We start from the raw sequence: 18,552 nt of genomic DNA on the forward strand, positions 1-18,552 counted from the left end.
CCTCCCTTCACACCTGCCCAACTGAACACAGATCCCACATGGGACAGACACCAGCATTTGCAACAGGTCAATGTGCATCTCCCCCCTGCCCCATCTGGTGCCCCCCGCCCTGCAAGGCATGGGCAGTAATGCCCCCACCTCCAGCCCTGCCCCTGAATCTGCAGGGGCTGGGTGCTGCAACCCGCCAACCCCAAGAGGGGACAAACTCAGCCAGATTCCCCCATGGTTGGCTGGACAGCCTGTGCCCAATGCCCCACCCCAGGCCCAGCACACACCACCCGTCCTGACCCTGATACCTGCTCCAGCACCGCATGTTGGGGGATGATGGCAGGGTTGCTGTCAGCAGTGTGGAGATCCTGCTCTCCCAAGTGGGGAGACACCCCCCTGGAGCTGACACCATGCAGAGACTGCCCCCCATTCCCCCAGTCACCTCCATGGGGCAGATGGGTAGCTGTGGTGGGCAAGGGCAGGAACAGGGCAGACGGGGCTGGCTGGGGCACCTGTTGAGCCAGTTGCCAGTCGCTCGCCCAGGGTTGCTCACACTGTGGTGCTGGCTCACCCAGCTCTGGATCCTGCTGTGGGAAGAGGGCAGAAGTGGGTGGGAGCAGCCAGTCAGGCAGCAGCAGGGTGGGTAGATCAGACCACCTCCTGCTCCCAAGGGTTAGCAACAACCTCTGCATTGTGGTGAATCATTCAGAAAGGGAAGGAGCTGGAAAGCACAGAGAGATCTGCCCTGGAAAGCGTTGTGGGCCCTGGTCTGTTCCCATTGCACAGCTTGGGAGAGGGCAGAGATCAACCACAGAGGTGCCATGCCCAATTCTGGGGTTTTAGTAGCGGGGAATGCATGACAGAGAATACAACAAAGGAGAAGAGGTCAGGGGAGCAGCACGCACCCCGTGGTGCACACTTCTACAGAGGCTGAAGAGCAAAACAGGCCAAAAAGACTCCGGAGGTGGCAGCTCGTTGCAGACCCCACTGGGCATGGGGAGGTCTCGAAGAGGGGTGATGGGGAGGTGAGGAAAGGCGAGGTTAGGGACGATTGTAGGGAATGCTTCCCCAGCCATAAATGCACTCCTCCCTGCAACTCAGGGGCTCATCTACCAGAACCCCTGGACCAGGAGGAAGGAGAAAGCTGGGAGGCAGGCAATGTAAGTCACCAGGTGTCATCTGAAGTGAGCCATCTGGGAGAAGGCACCCTAGCATGAAGGCACTTCCCCTGGGAATAGTTAGAGAATGATGGGGAATGCACAGGCTCCAAGGCTGATGCAAAGATCATCTCCTCCTCGTCTCCTCCCCCCACATTGGGGCTGACCTCTGCCTGAGGTGTTTCCTCTTAGCCCCCGCCCCCAACCATATGTTGGGGGCCAGCGTCTGGGCTCTGGACACCAACAGTTTCCTACAAGGGGCAAAGCCTGGGGGAACTCTTTCTGCAGGCCACCAGCATGAGGGAGCTGGTTTGAATGCACCACTGGTGGGTGCTGAGATGGGTGAAGTTACTCCAATACTCAGAGCACTGATGTAGCTTCTCCCCTGTGTAGATGCACTGGTGTTCAGCACAGGCTGCAGGAGTAGAAGAACCTCTTCCTACACCAAGAGCAATGATGCGGCTTCTCCCCTTTGTGCATGAGCCGGTGCCGGGCCGCGTTGAAGGCGATGCTGAAACTCTTCCCACAGTCAGGGGGAAGAGTATTGATATGGCTTCTCCCCTGTGTGGAGATGCTGGTGTTCGGCTAGGTGGGAGGATTGGGTGAAGCTCTTCCCACATGCAGAGCACTGATATGGCTTCTCCCCTGTGTGGACGTGCTGGTGCCGGACCAGGTGGGAGGAAGAACTGAAGGTCTTCCCACACTCAGAGCAATGATATGGCTTTCCTGTGTGGATGTGCTTATGCTTGTTCAGGGAGGAGGAACAACTGAAACTCTTCCCACACACAGAGCATAGATATGGCTTCTCCCCTGTGTGGACGCGCTGGTGCCGTACCAGGTTGGAGGAATAACTGAAGCTCTTCCCACACTCAGAGCACTGATGTGGCTTCTCCCCTGTGTGAATGCGCTTGTGCTGGGCCAGTTGGGAGGAATAAATGAAGCTCTTCCCACACTCAGAGCACTGATCTGGCTTCTCCCCTGTATGGATGCGCTGGTGTTTGGCCAGTTTGGAGGAATACCTGAAGCTCTTCCCACACTCAGAGCACTGATATGGCTTCTCCCCTGTGTGGATGCACCTGTGCTCAGCCAGGTGGGAGGATTGGATGAAGCTCTTCCCACACTCAGAGCACTGATATGGCTTCTCACCTGTGTGGACGCGCTGGTGCCAGACCAGGTGGAAGGAAGAACTGAACCTCTTCCCACACTCAGAGCACTGATCTGGCTTCTCCCCTGTGTGAATGCGCTTGTGCTTGGCCAGTTGGGAGGAATAAGTGAAGCTCTTCACACACTCAGAGCACTGATATGGCTTCTCCCCTGTGTGGATGCGCTGGTGCCGGGCCAGAGTGGAAGAGTGGGTGAAGCTTTTTCCACATGCAGAGCACTGATGTGGCTTCTCTCCTGTGTGGATAATCTGGTGTTGGGCCAGCTTGGAAGAGAAGATGAAGCTCTTCCCACACACAGAGCAATGATGAGGCTTCTCCCGTGTGTGCATGCACCTGTGCCTGGCCAGGCTGGAGGGCTGCCTGAAGCTCTTCCCACACTTTGTGCAGCAGTGTGGCTGCTGCCTCCTCCACACACACCGGTGCTGGGACAGGCCTTGCCAGCTGATGAAGTTCTTCCTGCACTCAGTGAAGCGGTGTGTCTTCCTCCCCAAGTACATCTGACGGTGCTGAACCAGGGAGAAGAAATGGGTGAAGGTCTTACCACATGTGACACAGCAGTACTGATTCTTCTTCCTGTGCACATCCTGGGTTTTGTGCAGCACAATGCTTTTCCCCCTTCTGGTGAAGCGGTGGGGGAGCTGTCCAGAATGGACCTGGTGGTGAGCAGCCAGGGTCGAGAGGCAGGTGAACCTCTTCCCACACGTGGCGCGTACATAGGGCTTCTCCCCATTGTGCCTTATCTTGTGCTGAGCCAGGCGTGAGGGACAGCTAAAACTTTTCCTGCACTGAGGGCAGGAGTGGGCTCTCCCCCTGGGCTTGGTAGTGAGCTCCTGCTTCCCTCTGAGGCCCCCCACACTGCCTTGGTTTGCATGCAGTGTCTCTCTCCAGTGCATCTTTGCTTTCTGCCTCTTCAGGTGTCTCAGCATGACATATTCATCCCTGCACCTTGGCCTTTTTCTGGCTTCTTTCCCTTCTTCACTCCAGTGCCCAACTAGAGATGGGACCACATTCACTGCTACATTCTCTGGCTTTGGGGGAATCCCCTGACCCTTGTGCCACTGGTCAGTCTCTGAGCTCAGGGAATCCACCTCAACCATACTCCCCGGGGAAGCCCATGGTGGCTTCAGCTTTCCAGGCCCTTCCTCAGGAGCCTGCTCCTCAGTTCTGCTCAGCAACCAGTCATGTCCTGCATGGGAGGAAGAAACACCAGATTAGTCCCTGCCCTGCTGCCAAGGGGCAAGCACTGCTATTCCTTCTGCTGGGATGGGCCTCAGAGCACGACAGGACTTGGCACTTGTGTTTCCTCAAGAAAACTAGGTCTTTCGACCACAGGCCCAAGTGCTGGGGGTGAGGCAGTGCCAGGTCCCTGTGCCAGTCTCATCTTCCCTACTCGGTGGAGTTAGGAGGCAGACTCTCAAGGGTTCTGGCCCAGATCTCAGCCCCATCACCTCAGGCCCTGATCCAAAAAACATGCGGGACGTGTGCATTTGGGCGGTACCCGAATAGGTTCACATTTTAGGAGGATGAGGATGAGACCAGAGGGATCTGATAAAAGGAAAAATGAGGCTCTCAAAGGGCTGCTGTATCCCACAGCACTGGTGGGTCCAGGGGGAGATGGTGCTGAACCCTCCACCTGTCTGGGCTGACCCACTCCACAAGCCAAAGTGCTTTGGTGTGACCCATCTGCAATGCTTGCCCTTGATCTCTGGCAGTTTCGAAAGCAGCATTTGGGTACAAGGGTGAACAGCCTCAGGGTGCATGGACTTGTCACCAGTCAGGAGTGTGTGGTGAGCACTGCCTTACACTGCTTGGCAGCAAAAGCCATCACGTTTCATGCATTATCCCTCCAAGAAATTCTCTGGGAGTGGAGGATTGAGAGCAGTGATCTGCTTCCTACCTGTTTCTGGGGCAATGTCTGGTGCAGGGAATGAGCCCATGGAGCTTTCCTCTGCTAATGAATCCCAGGCAGCCTCCACATCACAGACAGCTGCACTGGGACAAAGGCCTTGGCACGAACCTGCACACGGACTCTGGGCTGAGCCTCAGGCTTCGTGATACTCGGGGCCCCAGAGAGGAAATGGCACAGGGGAGATTCTGGTGCAAACAGTGTGGGGTTCACTTCCCCCCACAACATGAAATCTTCTGAATCCCACCCACCCACTTCATGCAGCCTGAGACCAGGATTACACACGTCCAGTGCTCCAGGTCAACTGATCAAGGAGACACCAGGGACAGCCCCAGCCTCTCTCTTGTCCAACAAGAATGGCTGGGGCACAAAAAACCCAGAAGTGAGAGAGTGTGCCCATGATGGGTGAAGATAACCAGGGCAGGAGAGCCTAAAAATTAGATCTGGGTAAGACCTAAACATTACATCCTCCTGGGACTGGTTAGTGCGGTGGAGCTACTTGTGGCAGGGCAGTCTCTACGCAACACCACGTTGCCACTCCTGAGAAAGGCGAGTGCAGAGCGCCTCAAAACCTTGGCTCCCACTGCCTTGTGGGCTACTTTTTCCTCTGAAAAGGATAGGGGGAGCCTACCCCAACAGAAAACCCCTGGTGAAAGCCAAGGAGGGAAAGTGTGTGGCAGGGTACACCTTGCAGCAGCTGTCACTTGAAGTAGAAAAGACTGCTAAAAAAACAGCCTCTGAAGCTGCAGAGAGGGGAATCTGTGAAGGAGCTGCAGGAGGGCCAGGGCTACGGCCAAGCCAGCCACAGTGTCAGAAGGGATCCCATGAGATGAACTTACTTAAAGGGGGTTAAGCCATTCCCTTTTTTGTCTTTGTGTTTTCCAGGTTGTGGACCAGCAGTGAGTCATCAAGAAGTTCCCTTGGTACAAAGAAGATTCAAGCTTCACTGTGTTCTGCATAGTCATTGTCTTGCTTGCACGGCTGTGTTTGTGTACCGTTATTGCTGTATGTGGCTGTGGTGTTAACCATGCTAGACATGAAATGTAAGCACAAGTTCTGGATGGGTTCTGGAATATCTGCAAAGTGGCTACAGAAAATGGTACATCCCTGGAGCATGGCCTCCTGGGCCTCAAAAATATCAGTCACGCCAAAGATCGAGAAGGGCGGATTGAACGTGTCTTTGTTTTCTCATCCTTTTATTCATTTCCTTTTGACCCTTAGCATTTTTCCAGCATCTTGCAGGGCACAGAGGCACTGGGAGTGCTCTAGTGACACCAAGCAATTCTTTTGAACCAACAAGGAAATCGTTGCCCATTATGTAGAAGGGGCAGAACTACCGAGAACATGTCTGGTCCCCAAAAAACCTGATCATGGGATGTTTGTCTGATCCAGAAAGCCATCTTAAATATTAAAGAATACCATCATTTGAGTACTGGAAGAGATTAAAAGACTTATCCATAATTATCGCTGGTGAAAAACTGTTTGGCTGGTAAGGAACTTGGGGATTAGGCAATTTTGGATGAGAAAGTTATTGAAGCAGTGGACAAACAAAGTAAGAGGGTGTTGTGTGCATGCTTTTACTCTGGGGAGTTCGGGAGTGGTCGTGCAATTTGTACTTGAACAGCAGGAAAACCAGAAAGAAACATCACCCACACCCAGCGAAGGACGCAAGGCCGGCACCACCAAAGCTCGCTGCTGTAATGCCTAATGGAGCCACTTGTCAGGTCGTATTACAGGGATGAAACTTGCAATAATTACTATTACAGTTTACTGGATATTAAATCAGCAATAGGCCATGTCAAACTGTAGCAGGACACTAAGGTGCCTGCTACTGAGAGAGCCTGGAAGACTCCTCAGGTGCTGGTTGCCAGGGCAACGGGAGGCAGCAAACGACACACCTGTCAGCGGTCAGCTGGTTATAAGGGGCAAGGCCTGGCTCTTATGAGGGGGGAGCTGAGGTCAGAGGCAGTTCCCTACCGGCATCCAAGGCAGAAGGAGCTCCCTGCCAGCAGCCAGAGAAAGAGAAGCTCCTGGAGCAATGATACGAGGAGAAGCCTGCCTGCAGGTACTGCTTGCAGAGTAAAGGGGAGCAGTTCCAAGATGTCTGAGCAAAGTCGTTACAGCCAGGTGGCTTATGTTTAAGTTGTAGCCAGGAGGCTCGAGTTTCTGTATCATCTTGTTGTTTAACAACAGTGGTTTGGGTGAGGCTATAAGGGGGTGGAGGAGGCCTCATAAGGGACTCACGGTAGAGTGAGGACCCCAGCCCCAGTGAGGGCACGGAATTCGGGGGTAAAGACCCCAGCTCCAGAGCAGAGCCCGGTGAGAGGGCAACCTTGCAGAGGGAAGAGCCCAGTGAGAGGGCAACCTTGCAGAGGGAAGAGCCCCAGTGTGGGCGTGGAGAGCCCCAGTGAGAGGGGCAGCATTACAGAGAGGCCCCAGTGTGGGTGTGGGGAGCCCCAGTGAGAGGGGCAGCATTGCAGAGAGGCCCCAGTGAGGGTGCGGAGAGCCCCAGTGAGAAGGGCAGCAGTACGGAGAAGGCCCTAGTGAGAAGGGTGGCGTACAGAGAAGGCCCGCAAGGCTTAGATATGCAGGACACCCGGAGCAGGAGAACTGTGGCCAAGTGGAGGAGAGGTAGCCTCCCTATAAAAACACATATCATCAAAGTCGTGGCGGGCGAGAATAGGAGGGTGCAAGTCCGAAGCTTGGCACAGTTGAGGAGGCGGCAAGGGCTAGAACGGCGACCCTGCTGTCCCTCCTGTTACACAAACATTGGGGGTCTTTGGAAAAAACAATCCTGTTGGTAACAGTTTCCACATTTTGAATTTCAGGGGGTGGAACAACACCCGTTTGCAGTCATGACAGCACAAGCTATTTGAGGTCAGCACCCTGAAATGGCAGTACAGGGCAGGTCTGCAGTTTCCAGGTTTCCTTTCACCCTGGGCATGGAGCATGTGAGAGGGGAGTCAGGTGGAGGGGACAGCCACAACTCATCTGGCAGCACGTCCTCTGACTTCCGCATTTCCCCACGGTCCTCATCACCACAGACCCAGAGCTCCACCTTTCCTCGCTGGATGCGACAGATCAAGTCAGGGGCAGGGCCTCGATATCCTGTTTGGGCAGTGGTTAAAGAGAGTTTATCCACTGGTACTGGATGCAGAATAAGCAACTGAAATTTGGGTAATGGAGCCTATGAACTCAGGGATTATACTAAGGACTTGAAGGACAAGGGAGGATGGACATTTAGGATGAAAGGGAAGGCATAGCAGGGGGAAGAGGATGGTCCTTTTCATCACGGTAGTGGACATATGGTCATAGGAAGCAAACACCAGTGCAATTCCAGGCAAAAGAGTGGAAATGAGTTTGGACAGGACACACTAGGCAAGAGAGGGAGGAAATCAGAATAACTGCATAAGGAACAGCTGTTAATGCATTTTGAGGCACAGTGAATGGCAAATGATATAATCATGGTGAGAAGGCAAAGGGAAATCCTGTTATCAAGGGGGAAGACTCCAGGGAAGGCGGCTGGATCAAATGAAGGAGGAATATATACAGGTATGAGATAGGAGAAGTCTACTCATGGACACAGCAGAGGGGAGCAAAGGGATTTAAGCCACCGGCCAAACGTTCATGAGGATGAGACTGTTAAAACCAGGGAGAAGACAGAGCTCACATAGCTGCAGGGCAAAGCAAGAACCAGAGCTTTACCCAGGGAAAGGAGGGCTTGGTAGTTCCTCAGCATCTGGTCCTGGTAAAGCCCCTTGTCCTCCTCTTCCAGCAGCTCCCACTCCTCCCGTGTGAAATACACTGCCACGTCCTCAAACACCTCCCGGAGCTGCAGGCACAAGCGTTACAGCATCAGAGTCTCCTGCCCCCGCTGCTCCCAGCCCCCACGGCCCTGTCTGCACTCACTCTGCACTACAGCCCTTTGCACGCTTAGCCAGGACAACCAGGGGTACACTACTCAGCTGACTCATGATATGCAGGGATCCTGGTTTTCTCTGTTTAAAAATTGCAAATTCTCTCATAAAAGAAAAAATTGCTCCCAACCCATAGCCTCCCTACCCCTGCTTGTACCCCACAATCCCTGCCACTGCCCAGTGGCATCTGGTCCAGGAAGAGAGAGAGGCTTGTGGCAGGACACTTTCACCTCCCTGTACTTCCCAGTGCTGACCTCGGAGCAGCTGTCCTTAGACCAAACACTTCAGCACAAACCTGAACATGGAGTTGTGCAACCAGAAATCATCTGCAGGCTGGGTTGTGTTACACACGGTCTACACAGGGACTGTGGAGTCTTCTCCAATTAACTGAATTAGCTGCTGTGACCCCTTTGCGTGCGGGGGTCTTTACTTACATCCCCTCTCCCAGCACTGTCCCCCGTCCCACCACGCTGCCCCTCTGCACTTGGTATTCAAAAGACTCTCTTTATTTAATAGTCTGGTCTGTGCACATCCTTCAATTCAAACTTATCAAATGAGTGTGGAATCGAAAAAACCTGTGCTGTGCCTCTGATTCAGTTAATCTGTAAGCTGCAAATCCATCCTGGCTTCTGCCTCCCCTCACACTAACACAGATAATCAGGAGCCAGGTGTGCTGCTCACTCCTGCCAAACTGATGGGCTGGGGGGACCCTGCTGGCATTGGCTTCAGAGACCCTCTGTGCTCCCCAGTCCTCGGCAAGCGGGAGAGGCCTTGCGGGGCTCAGCTGTAGAGACCGCTGCCCCAGGCTCCCTGGTGCTGGCTGGCTGGACTCTGACCAGGCCTTCCCGTGCCAGCACTCCTGCTCACTCATCTAGTCACTGCTCCCTGTCACAGACCACTTAAGTGCCCTTTTCCTAAGAAGGGAGAAAACTGCTAGGGGAAGAGTCCTAGCAGGGAGCAATGAGCACAGCTGCTGGTTGCCAGGGCAAGCAGAGGTGGTCAGCTGACCAGAAGGGGCAGGGCCTGGCTCCCATATAAAGCCCAGGGGCTGAGGCCAGGTGGGCAGTTCCCTGCCAGCGGTGAAGGAGCTCTCTCAGGGAAGAAAGGGGAAACCTGACTGCAGGAGCAGCATTTGACACTGCTGAGGGATGGCACATTCCCCGGTAGACTTGAATGTTATTATAGCCAGGCGGCTTGTGTTTAAGTTATAGCCCAGGGGCTTGTGTTCTGTTTGCTGTTTCTGACCGGTGGTTTGGGTGAGGGTACTAGGGGTTGGAGAAGACCTCACAGGGGACCCACAGCAGCATGGGGACCCCAGCGCCAGCAAGGGCACAGCAATCAGGGTGCACTGACCCCAGCCCTTGAAGCGGGGACAATTGAGAAGTCCCAGAAAGGGGACGTTGATGAGAAGCCCCAGTGCAGATGTGAGCAGCCCCAGAGAGGGGCAGCATGGTGAGAAGCCCCGGAGAGGGGGCAGCGCTGTCACGTAGAAGCCCCAGAAAGAAGGGGGCAGTGAAGAGCCCGAGGGAGGGGGCAGCACTGACGAGTGCCAGAGAGGGTGCAGGGTGAGACCAGGGCCACGCAGGGCCCAGAGAGGGGTCTGATTATAACAAGACCAAGACCAACAACATCAATTCCATTAGGGAGGCATGGGCTGTGGTCTAGGGGAGGTAACGGAGCCGCAGATAGAGCCCCCTGGCATTGGGGCAGTAAAAGGTCAGCCTCCTGCTAATTAACATCAATTAACCAATTAACAGCAAGGCATGGCATGTGAGAAGGCGGGCGGTTGCCCCAGGAACAGGTGTGCAGGCTACGTTTAGATTGGCCAAGAGCAGATACCTGTTACACTCCCCAAACTGCACTCCCAGCTGCACTCCCACCCCCACCTCCAGCCGGTGCCCTCCTCACCTCCATGCTCTGCCCCTGCTTCGCCGGCCTGCCCTGCCCCTCCTGCAGCTGGCCTGGCCCAGGTGTCAGGGAGCAGCTCTGTTCCCGTCTCCCTAGGGACCCAGAGTCTCTGCAGCTTCAGCTTTACAGGCCCTTCCTCGGGAGGCGGCTGATCTGCTCTGCTCAGGGTCCCAGCGCCTGCAGGTGGGAAGAGAGTGCACAGGTGAGCCCTGGGGTGGTGGCAGGGGGAAAGCCCTGCTCATCTCCTGGACTGGCCTGGGATGAAGGGACCTGGAGGCTGCAGTGTGCGGAAGAGTGGGGGGAAGGGAGACTCCTCTTGCCAGGGGGGCAATGCTAGACGATCCCCTAGAACTGTCCCAGCGCCAGTGGTGATCACTGCACCATGACATCGGTCCCTGAGAAGGGACCTGGAGGGATGCTGGTGTTGGGTCATGTCCACACGTTTGGGTGGAGGGGGGGAAACGCAGGGTCGGTCTACACCAGGACATGTGAAATGCTCCCAGGTGCACCGGGAGAACAAGAGCCGCCGACCTGCTGGAGCACGGACCCATCAAACTGTTCTGGCAGAGAGATTTCTGCACTGGGGGACGGGGCCTCCTGCCACTGGAAAGGGGAGACCCACCGCTCCTCACCTCACCTGGGGAAGGGCCTGGTCTGGGGCACCCGCCTGGGGACCCTCCACGTGCTGTCAGATCCCAGGTCTCCCCTGTCCCGGGGAGCTGCAGCAGGACGGAGGCCTGGGTGGACTGCACCTGGCCCAGCCACAGGCCACTGGGGACTCTCATTTCCACATCGCCTGCACCAGCCTCTTATTGACTGATAGTATTACAACACTGATCGTTAGAACAGCAATTACATCACTGGTTGTGACCATGGCAGCACGGCAAGAGCCAGTCACCTAAAGTATCTTTCTGAGAGCAGCGGTGCAGGGAGTGAGAAAGATCCTGGGCCTCGGACCACCCACAGGGACCAGAGCCCTGTCCCACCCCAGCCACACAGGTACTAACCTTGCAGCCCTGTCCCGGGCAGGGGCAGGCTTTGGAGCCACTCACCCCAACCGCAGGACAGCCGCTCAGGCTCCTAACTGCACGCCACGACTTCATCCCGCTCCTCACCTGTCCCTGGCTCCTTGGACTCATTCAAGAGCCACCGGATACTGCCCGCTCTGCTCCGCTCGCTGTCCCCCCGTGCAGTGCTTGTTTGGAGCCTGTGACCCCACTCCCACCCTGTTTTCTACCTAGCTGCCCCCCAAACTCAACTGACCTAAACCCCGTCGCCAACAGTAATAATGGCGGGGGGTGGGGAGGTAACTGCTACTCTTTCAGTGTCGAAATGTTAAGCTTGTACATCAAAAATGCTGGTAAGGACCTGGCTCTGGGTTGGGCGGGGGCTCCTCTTTGGCGATGTGAGGCAGCTCGACCTCAGGCTCTGGGGTTTCTTGATCTCCTGCCTCCTCCAGAGGCCTGTCCTTATGAGGAGTCTTCGGCTGCTGCACCTGGGAATCAGCAAACTCCAGCAGGGCTCCCGGGGGCTGCATCTTGTCTGAGGACCCCTCCTCGACCTTCACACGCACGGTGACCTGGGGATGAGAAACTTGTCTCACTGGGGAGCCGGGATCTGGGGGGGAACATCCCCCGACACGTGGAGGTGCAGATGGCACCAAACAAACGCTCTCACCTGGAGCTTCTCGTCCTCCACCTGCCCCAGCTGAAACCCCTCGGACAGGGCCACGGCCTGGGCGCAGGTCTCCACGCGGCACCCGCACACCCAGCTCCACATCTCTGGGGGCAGGATGGCCAGGAACTGCTCCAGCACCACCAGCTCCAGCATCTGCTCCTTGCTGCTGTGCTGGGGCTCCAGCCAGCGCCGGCACAGCTCCCGCAGGCGGCTGCAAATCTTCCCTGGGCCCTCGGCTTCCCGGTAGCGCAGGCCACGGAAGAGCTGGCGCCAGGGCTCTGGGGTGGGGAGCTCATCCCGCGGTGCCAGCTGTGGGGTTGCGGAGGGCAGCTGAGCCTCGCAAGGGGGCTGCATGGCCTGCATCGCGTCCTGCTCCCAGAGCTCTTGGTGCTGGACCGGCTCTGGTCTGGATGACACGAGGAACTTCTGCACCCTCAGCCCCTCCTGCCTGCACGCCTCCTGGGTCCTGCTCCTCCAGCTCCCGCCGGGAAGGGGAGGCCCACGGCTGCCACGGGCTCCAGCGTAGCAGCCACGTCTCCCCATGACGGATCTCACCGGCTGGGGGCCTGGGCTCTCGCTCTCTGTACACTCGTGCACGGCTCCTGTTGTCAGCGTCCGGTCTCCAGGAACACCTGAGGGAAAAGAGACAGTGGCTGTGGATCCAACACTGGGGACTGGAATTCTGCCCCAGCCCGAGGTCTGCCCAGTCCTGATGCTCCCGACCGCCCCACTCGGAGCAGTTTCGGAGCCGTCCTTCCTGCCCCTCCGGCCCCAGCGCAGGATGCGGGCACCGGGCTGTCTGGAGAAATGGGGCAGCCGCAGCTCTCCACCCTTCAAGGCCCATCCGCTGCTCCCTCCTGCCCCCGCCCTGCAGTTAGGGTCACCTCCACTCCCTGATAGGGTGGGACAGCACCCAAATAGGAACCTCAGATCCCGGTCCTGGGCTGCATGACCCTGGATGTCATTCGTCCCAATTCAGTGTCTAGAGGGACAGGAACCCGTGCTTTCCCTGCGCAGGCAGGCAGCGTGCAGGTGTGCAAGGGGCTGGTGGGAGCGGGACACAGGGGTACCAGGACACTTGCACGCCTGCACACAAGCACCCAGTCATGAATACAGTGGGAAAAGCTGGACAGCAGCTCCCTGCAGGTACATGTGGGGGTGGGGGGGGCAGGAGAGATGTTGGGGGCGGTGTGGGGTGGATGGAAACCCCAGGGGGAGGAGTGGGGCGGGGGTTGGGGGGGAAGAAGCAGCTTTTTTTTTTTTTCCTTAAAAACATTTTGTTAGAAAACCAGACCGTAACAAAAGGCTCAAACAACCTCCAAGAGAGGCCTCACAAAAGGATAATACAACACTCCAAATAACATACTAAAAAAAACCATCGGAATTGGTATCATATTGCACGTCATCTCATTTTTACACAGTATATACAAACATCCCTGAGTAGCTTCTATTGAATACACATTACACCTATCGTGTTAGACATCCTGTACTTTCCCGGAAAAAGAAAAGCCAGAACATACAGGTCCCTTTGTTGTCTCTACCCCATGTACGACCCTAGCCAGCCTTTTCTACCCACAAAGCCTGACGCTTAATTTAGCCTACACCTGTGCGGGGCTGAAACAACCCCCTGAAGTCCAGCTCTTGCCAGAATTTTTCCTCCCCTCCTTTCGTATTTCCTTCTCTAGCTCTATAGAAGGGCCGGGCAAGTCCGGGGGCGGGGCATGTCCAAGCCCAGATCTCTTCGGGGCGGGGCCCGCCCCCCCAGCCCTGTTGGGCCCCAAACTACCCCCCCCCCCATTACCCCGCAGCGCTGCCCCCGAGGGCCGGGCCGGGCGGGGAGCAGGAGGGACGGGGCGGCAGGAACTCACCTCCCGCCGGGCACGTCTTGTGTGGGGGGGCTGCTGGCCCTTCCCAGCCTGCTTTGCAAGCCATGCGCGGCGCGATCGGAGGAGGTAGCTGCCTGTTGGACCCTGCCCGCCCCTAGAGGCGAACTTCAGCCCCGCCCATATCTGCATATGCAAATCGCATGTAAAAGAGTCCCGCGGACGGCGTTGCCCCCCGCCCTGCCCAGCGCAACACCCCCCCCCCCCCGCGCCTTGTCGGGGCGCGGGGCGCAGACACACGTGACAGCCCGGTGTGATCGCAGCCACAGCCTGGACCGAGCACACGTGCGGGCTGCAAAAGGCTCCCCCCCCGCGGAGCCTATCGCCGGCTGACCGCTCCGGGAGGGATGGGGGAGCCCCCCGCCCACACCAAGCCCCTTGCAGGGCCCACGGCACAGAGGAACAGGCTCCTTTTGCCTGGGGGCGCTGCCCAGGAGCCGGGGGTGACTTGTCTGCTCCTCAGCGCCTCTGGGGCCAAGCCCTGTGCTGCCCTGAGACGGCGCACATGCATCACTGTGGTGGGGACAAAAAAACAACTCCCCCCAGGCAATTAGTTTGCACCGGTGGAGGGGGCCAGCTTTCCACCACACGGGGGGCCAGGTAATGTGCACAGGAGCAGAGCAACCCCACCCGGGATGGGACGGGAGGGCCTGAGTCAGAGCCCAACACCCCTCCTTACCCCAGGGAGGGGTAACACGGGAGTGAGCATGCAGGCTGTCAGGCCCTGGCCTGGGAGAGCAGCCATCCTGCCATACGTTCACTGTCCGGGCACAGCCGCGTCTTGCTGGCTTGGGAGACGTCTCCCCTGCGTCCCCTGGCACAGGCCGGCGAGGCCCCGTGACTGTATCAGCCATTAGGCTGCTGGGTTCGGGATCGAGGAGGTGAGTTGGGAGTGAAGTAAAGGCAAATTTACTGATAGCTCAGCATACAACTGTTAACAGAAAGGTTAATGTGACAAACAGGTAGTACAGTAATAAAGAGCTAACAGTGAATGGTAACAACAGATAGACAGATGACAGTTCCCACATGGGGTCGACAACTTATCGGCAGTCCCTCTGTGCCAGGTGTGCATCAAGTTGTTCCAGGAAGTCAGGCGTCCCCGATCAACGCTGTCCGAAGGGTCACTGGGAAGATCCCTTGGTCAGGATCTGGTCCGGGCAGAGCTGCAGCGGCCACAGGCATGGGCAGGGCAAGCAGCGCACACTGGAGCAGCCATATCCCGGGGTAGCGAGTGAGAGTGGAGCTGGGACACCTGCAGCAGGGGGGACAGCGAGCTCGGGCGGGGTGGGGCCATCACTGCCAGCTTCCCATGCCCTGGCCCTGCTGCCCCTGGCTCTGCCCGGCCCCGCTCCCGGGCTACCCCCGCCACCCCCGCACTCATCTGTCCAGACCCGGACCTACACATGGGACCGTGCTGCCAGCGAGCATGCTCCTCGCGCCAGCAGCAGCTAATCGCCTCCTGCCATTTCCTGGGGGGTGGGCGCGCACAGCGGGATGGCCAATGGCATCCAGGCGCCCAGCTCCCCACCGACAGCACCCGGCTTTCAGCCAAACCACCGCTGACACCGATGGGATGGCACGTGTGTGGCCATGAGATCTTGTCCGGTATCCAGCAGTGCCAGTGCCCCGCATCCCCGCGCATGTGAGCCTGGCAGTGTGCACGTGCAGTCGTGTCACCCCAGGGGGGCAGCGAGGCCATTGCTGTGTTATGTGAGAAGTGTGCGTGTGTGTGCATGTGTGTGCGTGTGTGTGTGTGTGTGTGTTGTTTGTCCTTCCTGGGGGAAGATGCCCGCATCCAGCAGGGGAGGAGATAGAAAAGACGTGGCAGAGAAAAAGGGAAGGAGAAAAGAGAAAAGGGGAAAGAAGCAAAAGGAGAAAAATGGGAAAGGGAAGACTATGAAGTGGATGGAGGCTCGGTCACGTGGGTACGTAGATGACCTTACACATCCGATCTAACCCTAACCCTAACCCCTCCCAACACACACACTTCTTTGGGTGAAACTAGTATGTTATTAGACCAACTCAAGGAGTTGGAAAAATGCTTTTAAGCAAGCTTTTTTGGGTCTAAACACTAATTGATTCCTACCCTAGACTCCAGACCCAGAAGCAACGACGCACTGTTTTCACCCCCCAGCCCCCGAGGACTCAGGCATCCGAGCCTCCAGGTCTCACCCCCAGCCCCTGCCTCAGAGATCCCAGGTGTCCAGGCCCTCAGCACTGCCCTGGCCCCGCAAGCACCCAGGCATCTGGGCCCCTGATCTCGCACCCCAGTCTCCTCTCCGCACCCCTGTAATGAACCCTGCAGGCACAGATTTTCAGTTTGTCTGTAAAAATCATGTGATCTACCCATTACTTTTTATTTTCACTTGCATTACAACAAATACCATTTTAGAATGAACCCAAACCACAATTCACGTGTCAGTGGGACGGCACTGCCACCGCCCCTCCCCTCGGGCAGCCAGCAGTCAAACACCTCCTCTCATTTCCCGGGGCCGCGGACACGCAGAGGCAGGGCCGATGGAAACTTGAGTCAGCCCTGCCGGTGCCCCCCACTCCCAACCCGCCGCCCCTGCCCCCCAGCCCTGCCCGTGCCCCCCACTCCTGACCCGCCGCCCCTGCCCCCCACCCGTGCCAGTGTCCCCCACTCCCAATCCACCATCCGTGCCCTACCCAGTCCTGCCGGTGCCCTCCACTCCCAAACCACTGCCCCTGCCCCCCCAGCCCTGCTGGTGCCTCCCACTCCCAATCCACTGCCCCTGCCCCCCCAGCCCTGCCACTGCCCCCCACTCCCGACCCGCCGCCCCTGCCCCCCCAGCCCTGCTGGTGCCTCCCACTCCCAATCCACTGCCCCTGCACCTCCAGCCCTGCTGGTGCCCCCCACTCCTGACCCACTGCCCCTGCCCCCCCACCCTGCCGCTGCCCCCCCAGCCCTGCCAGGGCCCCCCACTCCCAACCCGCCGCCCCTGCCCCCCCCAGCCCTGTTGGTGCCCCCCACTCCCGACCTGCCGCCTCTGCCCCCACCCAGCCCTGCCAGTGTCCCCCACGCCTGACCCAACATCCGTGCCCCTCCCAGCCCTGCTGGTGCCCGCCACTCCTGACCTGCACCCCTGCCCCCCCAGCCCTGCCGGTGCTCCCCACTCCTGACCCGCTGTTTCTGCCCCCCCAGCTCTGCCCATGCCTCTCCCACCCCTAAGGGACCCCCACTATGCCCTCCCCATGCACAAGCCCCACCCCTAGGGCTGCAGGCCCCAGCCACCAAGTCCAGCTCCTCCAGTTCTCTGGGGGCACCTGGGGCAGGGTGATCGCCTGGATGGAGCAATGCTGAGCTGTGCTGGCTGCATGCCCCCCAGATATCACTGCCCCAGGACAGGCCCAGGGGTGTCTGGGCTACACGGCGCTGATCCTGCTGCCTCAGGCAGGGCTGGGGCTGGAGGTGCCCCTGTGGGTCCCTTCCTCCCCCCCCCCCCCCCGGCTCAGGGATTTGGGGTGAGGAACCCAGGTGTCCGGGAGCAGGTAGGGAGCTGCTTCTGCTGCTCTGGGCCTTTTTTAACACTTGCTCCCCTCCCAGTGCTGGGGATACTGGTGACACTGGGGCTGTCTAAGATATCAGGAACAAATGGGACACCTGTACAGAAGATCCACACCCTGGTGCCTTCTTCCAGTCCCTGTAAAGACTGGGGAGGCGAGGAGCTGACAGCCCGGATGCCTGGGATCTCCCCCAGCTCTGGGACAGGAAGGGAGACTAGTTGGTTGGGGGGTGCTGGGGGGTCCACGTCTGCCTGAACTCTCTCCCTCCTTCCATCTCCTGCAGCTCCCAGGTCTTCTGAGGTTGTGGCAACTTCTCCAGTTTCTTCCACAGCAACCAATCATGCAGGGACCATTTCCGACCTTTCCAGCTATCCATCCCTCAACTATTCAGTCTGTTTCAAGAAGACCTGGGCGGGGGGAGGAGAGGGCAGATGGTCACCATTAAGGCAGCACAGGTATGCATGCAGGAGAGAAACGGGCAGGTGGTGTGACTAGCTCTGGGGTGGGCAGTCACGGTGAGGTATAACAAGGGGCTGAGATCCTGCAGCCTCTGGGGTGGGCACCAGGCTGGGTATAACAGGACCCCAGTGAGGCTGTCTCTGGGTGGGTGCCCCTCCTGGCACCATCTCAACTTCTTCCTGCACGAACAGTGTTATGATAATCCTGGCTCCCACGCCTGGCTAAGGGGTCCTGCTTGGCTCAGGGGTGGGGATGGGTCTCAGGTCAGCCCCCCTCTGCTCTCGGCCCCCCACCCCACCACAGACACCAGGGCACCCAGTCTGGGGGGAGGTGTGAGCCCCCATGGGCCCTGCCTCTGCCCTCCTCTGTGCCCCCCACACCAGGGCCCTTAGTGCAGCTCTGGGCTGGTGGCAGGACATGAAGGGGACGGCAGACCCAGCTGCTGCTACATGGAGCTGGCTGGGAGCTCCATTTGGGGCCGCGGGAGGGAGAGAGACAAGGAGATTTGCTGGTGGGCAGACATCTGTCCCCCGCTGCCCAGCCCCTATGGAGCCAGGAGGCATGGTTTGGACACTGTGTGTGTGTGTGTGTGTGTGTGTGTGTGTGTGTGTGTGTGTGTGTGTGGATACCAGGGTATTGGGGTGGGGGGGTGGGGGTGTTATGTGATTGCACCACCTCTCTGGGGAGCCTGTTCCAGTGCTTCACCACCCTCCTTGTGAGAAAGTTCTCCCTAATATCCAACCTCAGGTTCCCATGCTGCAGTTTGGTGGCAGGTCTGGGAATTGGGGGTGCTTGGCAGCCAGGCCCCCTGTTTCCTCCCTTCTCCCCCAGGACACCGCTGTACCCGGGTGCTGCTGGCTGTGGCCTCCTGGGTAGAGACGGCACTGGCGCCGGGTCGGGCGAGGCACTCTTGCCTCACCCCGCACTCCGAGACACCTTCTTCTTTCTCCACTCATGGCTCCTTGT

General features: G+C 58.1%; 1 protein-coding gene across 1 annotated transcript; it reads right to left on the minus strand.

Annotated features, from left to right (window-relative positions):
• Nucleotides 1-807: 807 nt before the first annotated feature.
• LOC102573429 (zinc finger protein 135) lies at nucleotides 808-13,698 on the minus strand. Its single transcript, XM_059725456.1, has 5 exons — nucleotides 13,585-13,698; nucleotides 11,717-12,348; nucleotides 11,408-11,618; nucleotides 10,040-10,216; nucleotides 808-3,494 (listed from the first exon to the last, which is right to left on the minus strand). The coding sequence occupies exons 1-5, from the start codon at nucleotides 13,646-13,648 to the stop codon at nucleotides 1,675-1,677; spliced, it is 2,904 nt and encodes a 967-aa protein (XP_059581439.1). The 5' UTR covers nucleotides 13,649-13,698; the 3' UTR covers nucleotides 808-1,674.
• Nucleotides 13,699-18,552: the final 4,854 nt, after the last annotated feature.

The sequence above is a fragment of the Alligator mississippiensis genome, chromosome 1 (assembly GCF_030867095.1).
Source record: "Alligator mississippiensis isolate rAllMis1 chromosome 1, rAllMis1, whole genome shotgun sequence".
NCBI classification, from domain to species: domain Eukaryota; kingdom Metazoa; phylum Chordata; order Crocodylia; family Alligatoridae; genus Alligator; species Alligator mississippiensis.

Coding starts and splice junctions, on each gene's coding strand:
- LOC102573429 (XM_059725456.1), bottom strand. CDS start 13,648: ATGGCTTGCAAAGCAGGCTGGGAAGGGCCAGCAGCCCCCCCACACAAG. Junction 11,619..11,716: donor TGGAGGACGAGAAGCTCCAG/GTGAGAGCGTTT, acceptor TCTCATCCCCAG/GTCACCGTGCGTGTGAAGGT. Junction 3,495..10,039: donor AGCAGGGGCAGAGCATGGAG/GTGAGGAGGGCA, acceptor CCTCCCATGCAG/GACATGACTGGTTGCTGAGC.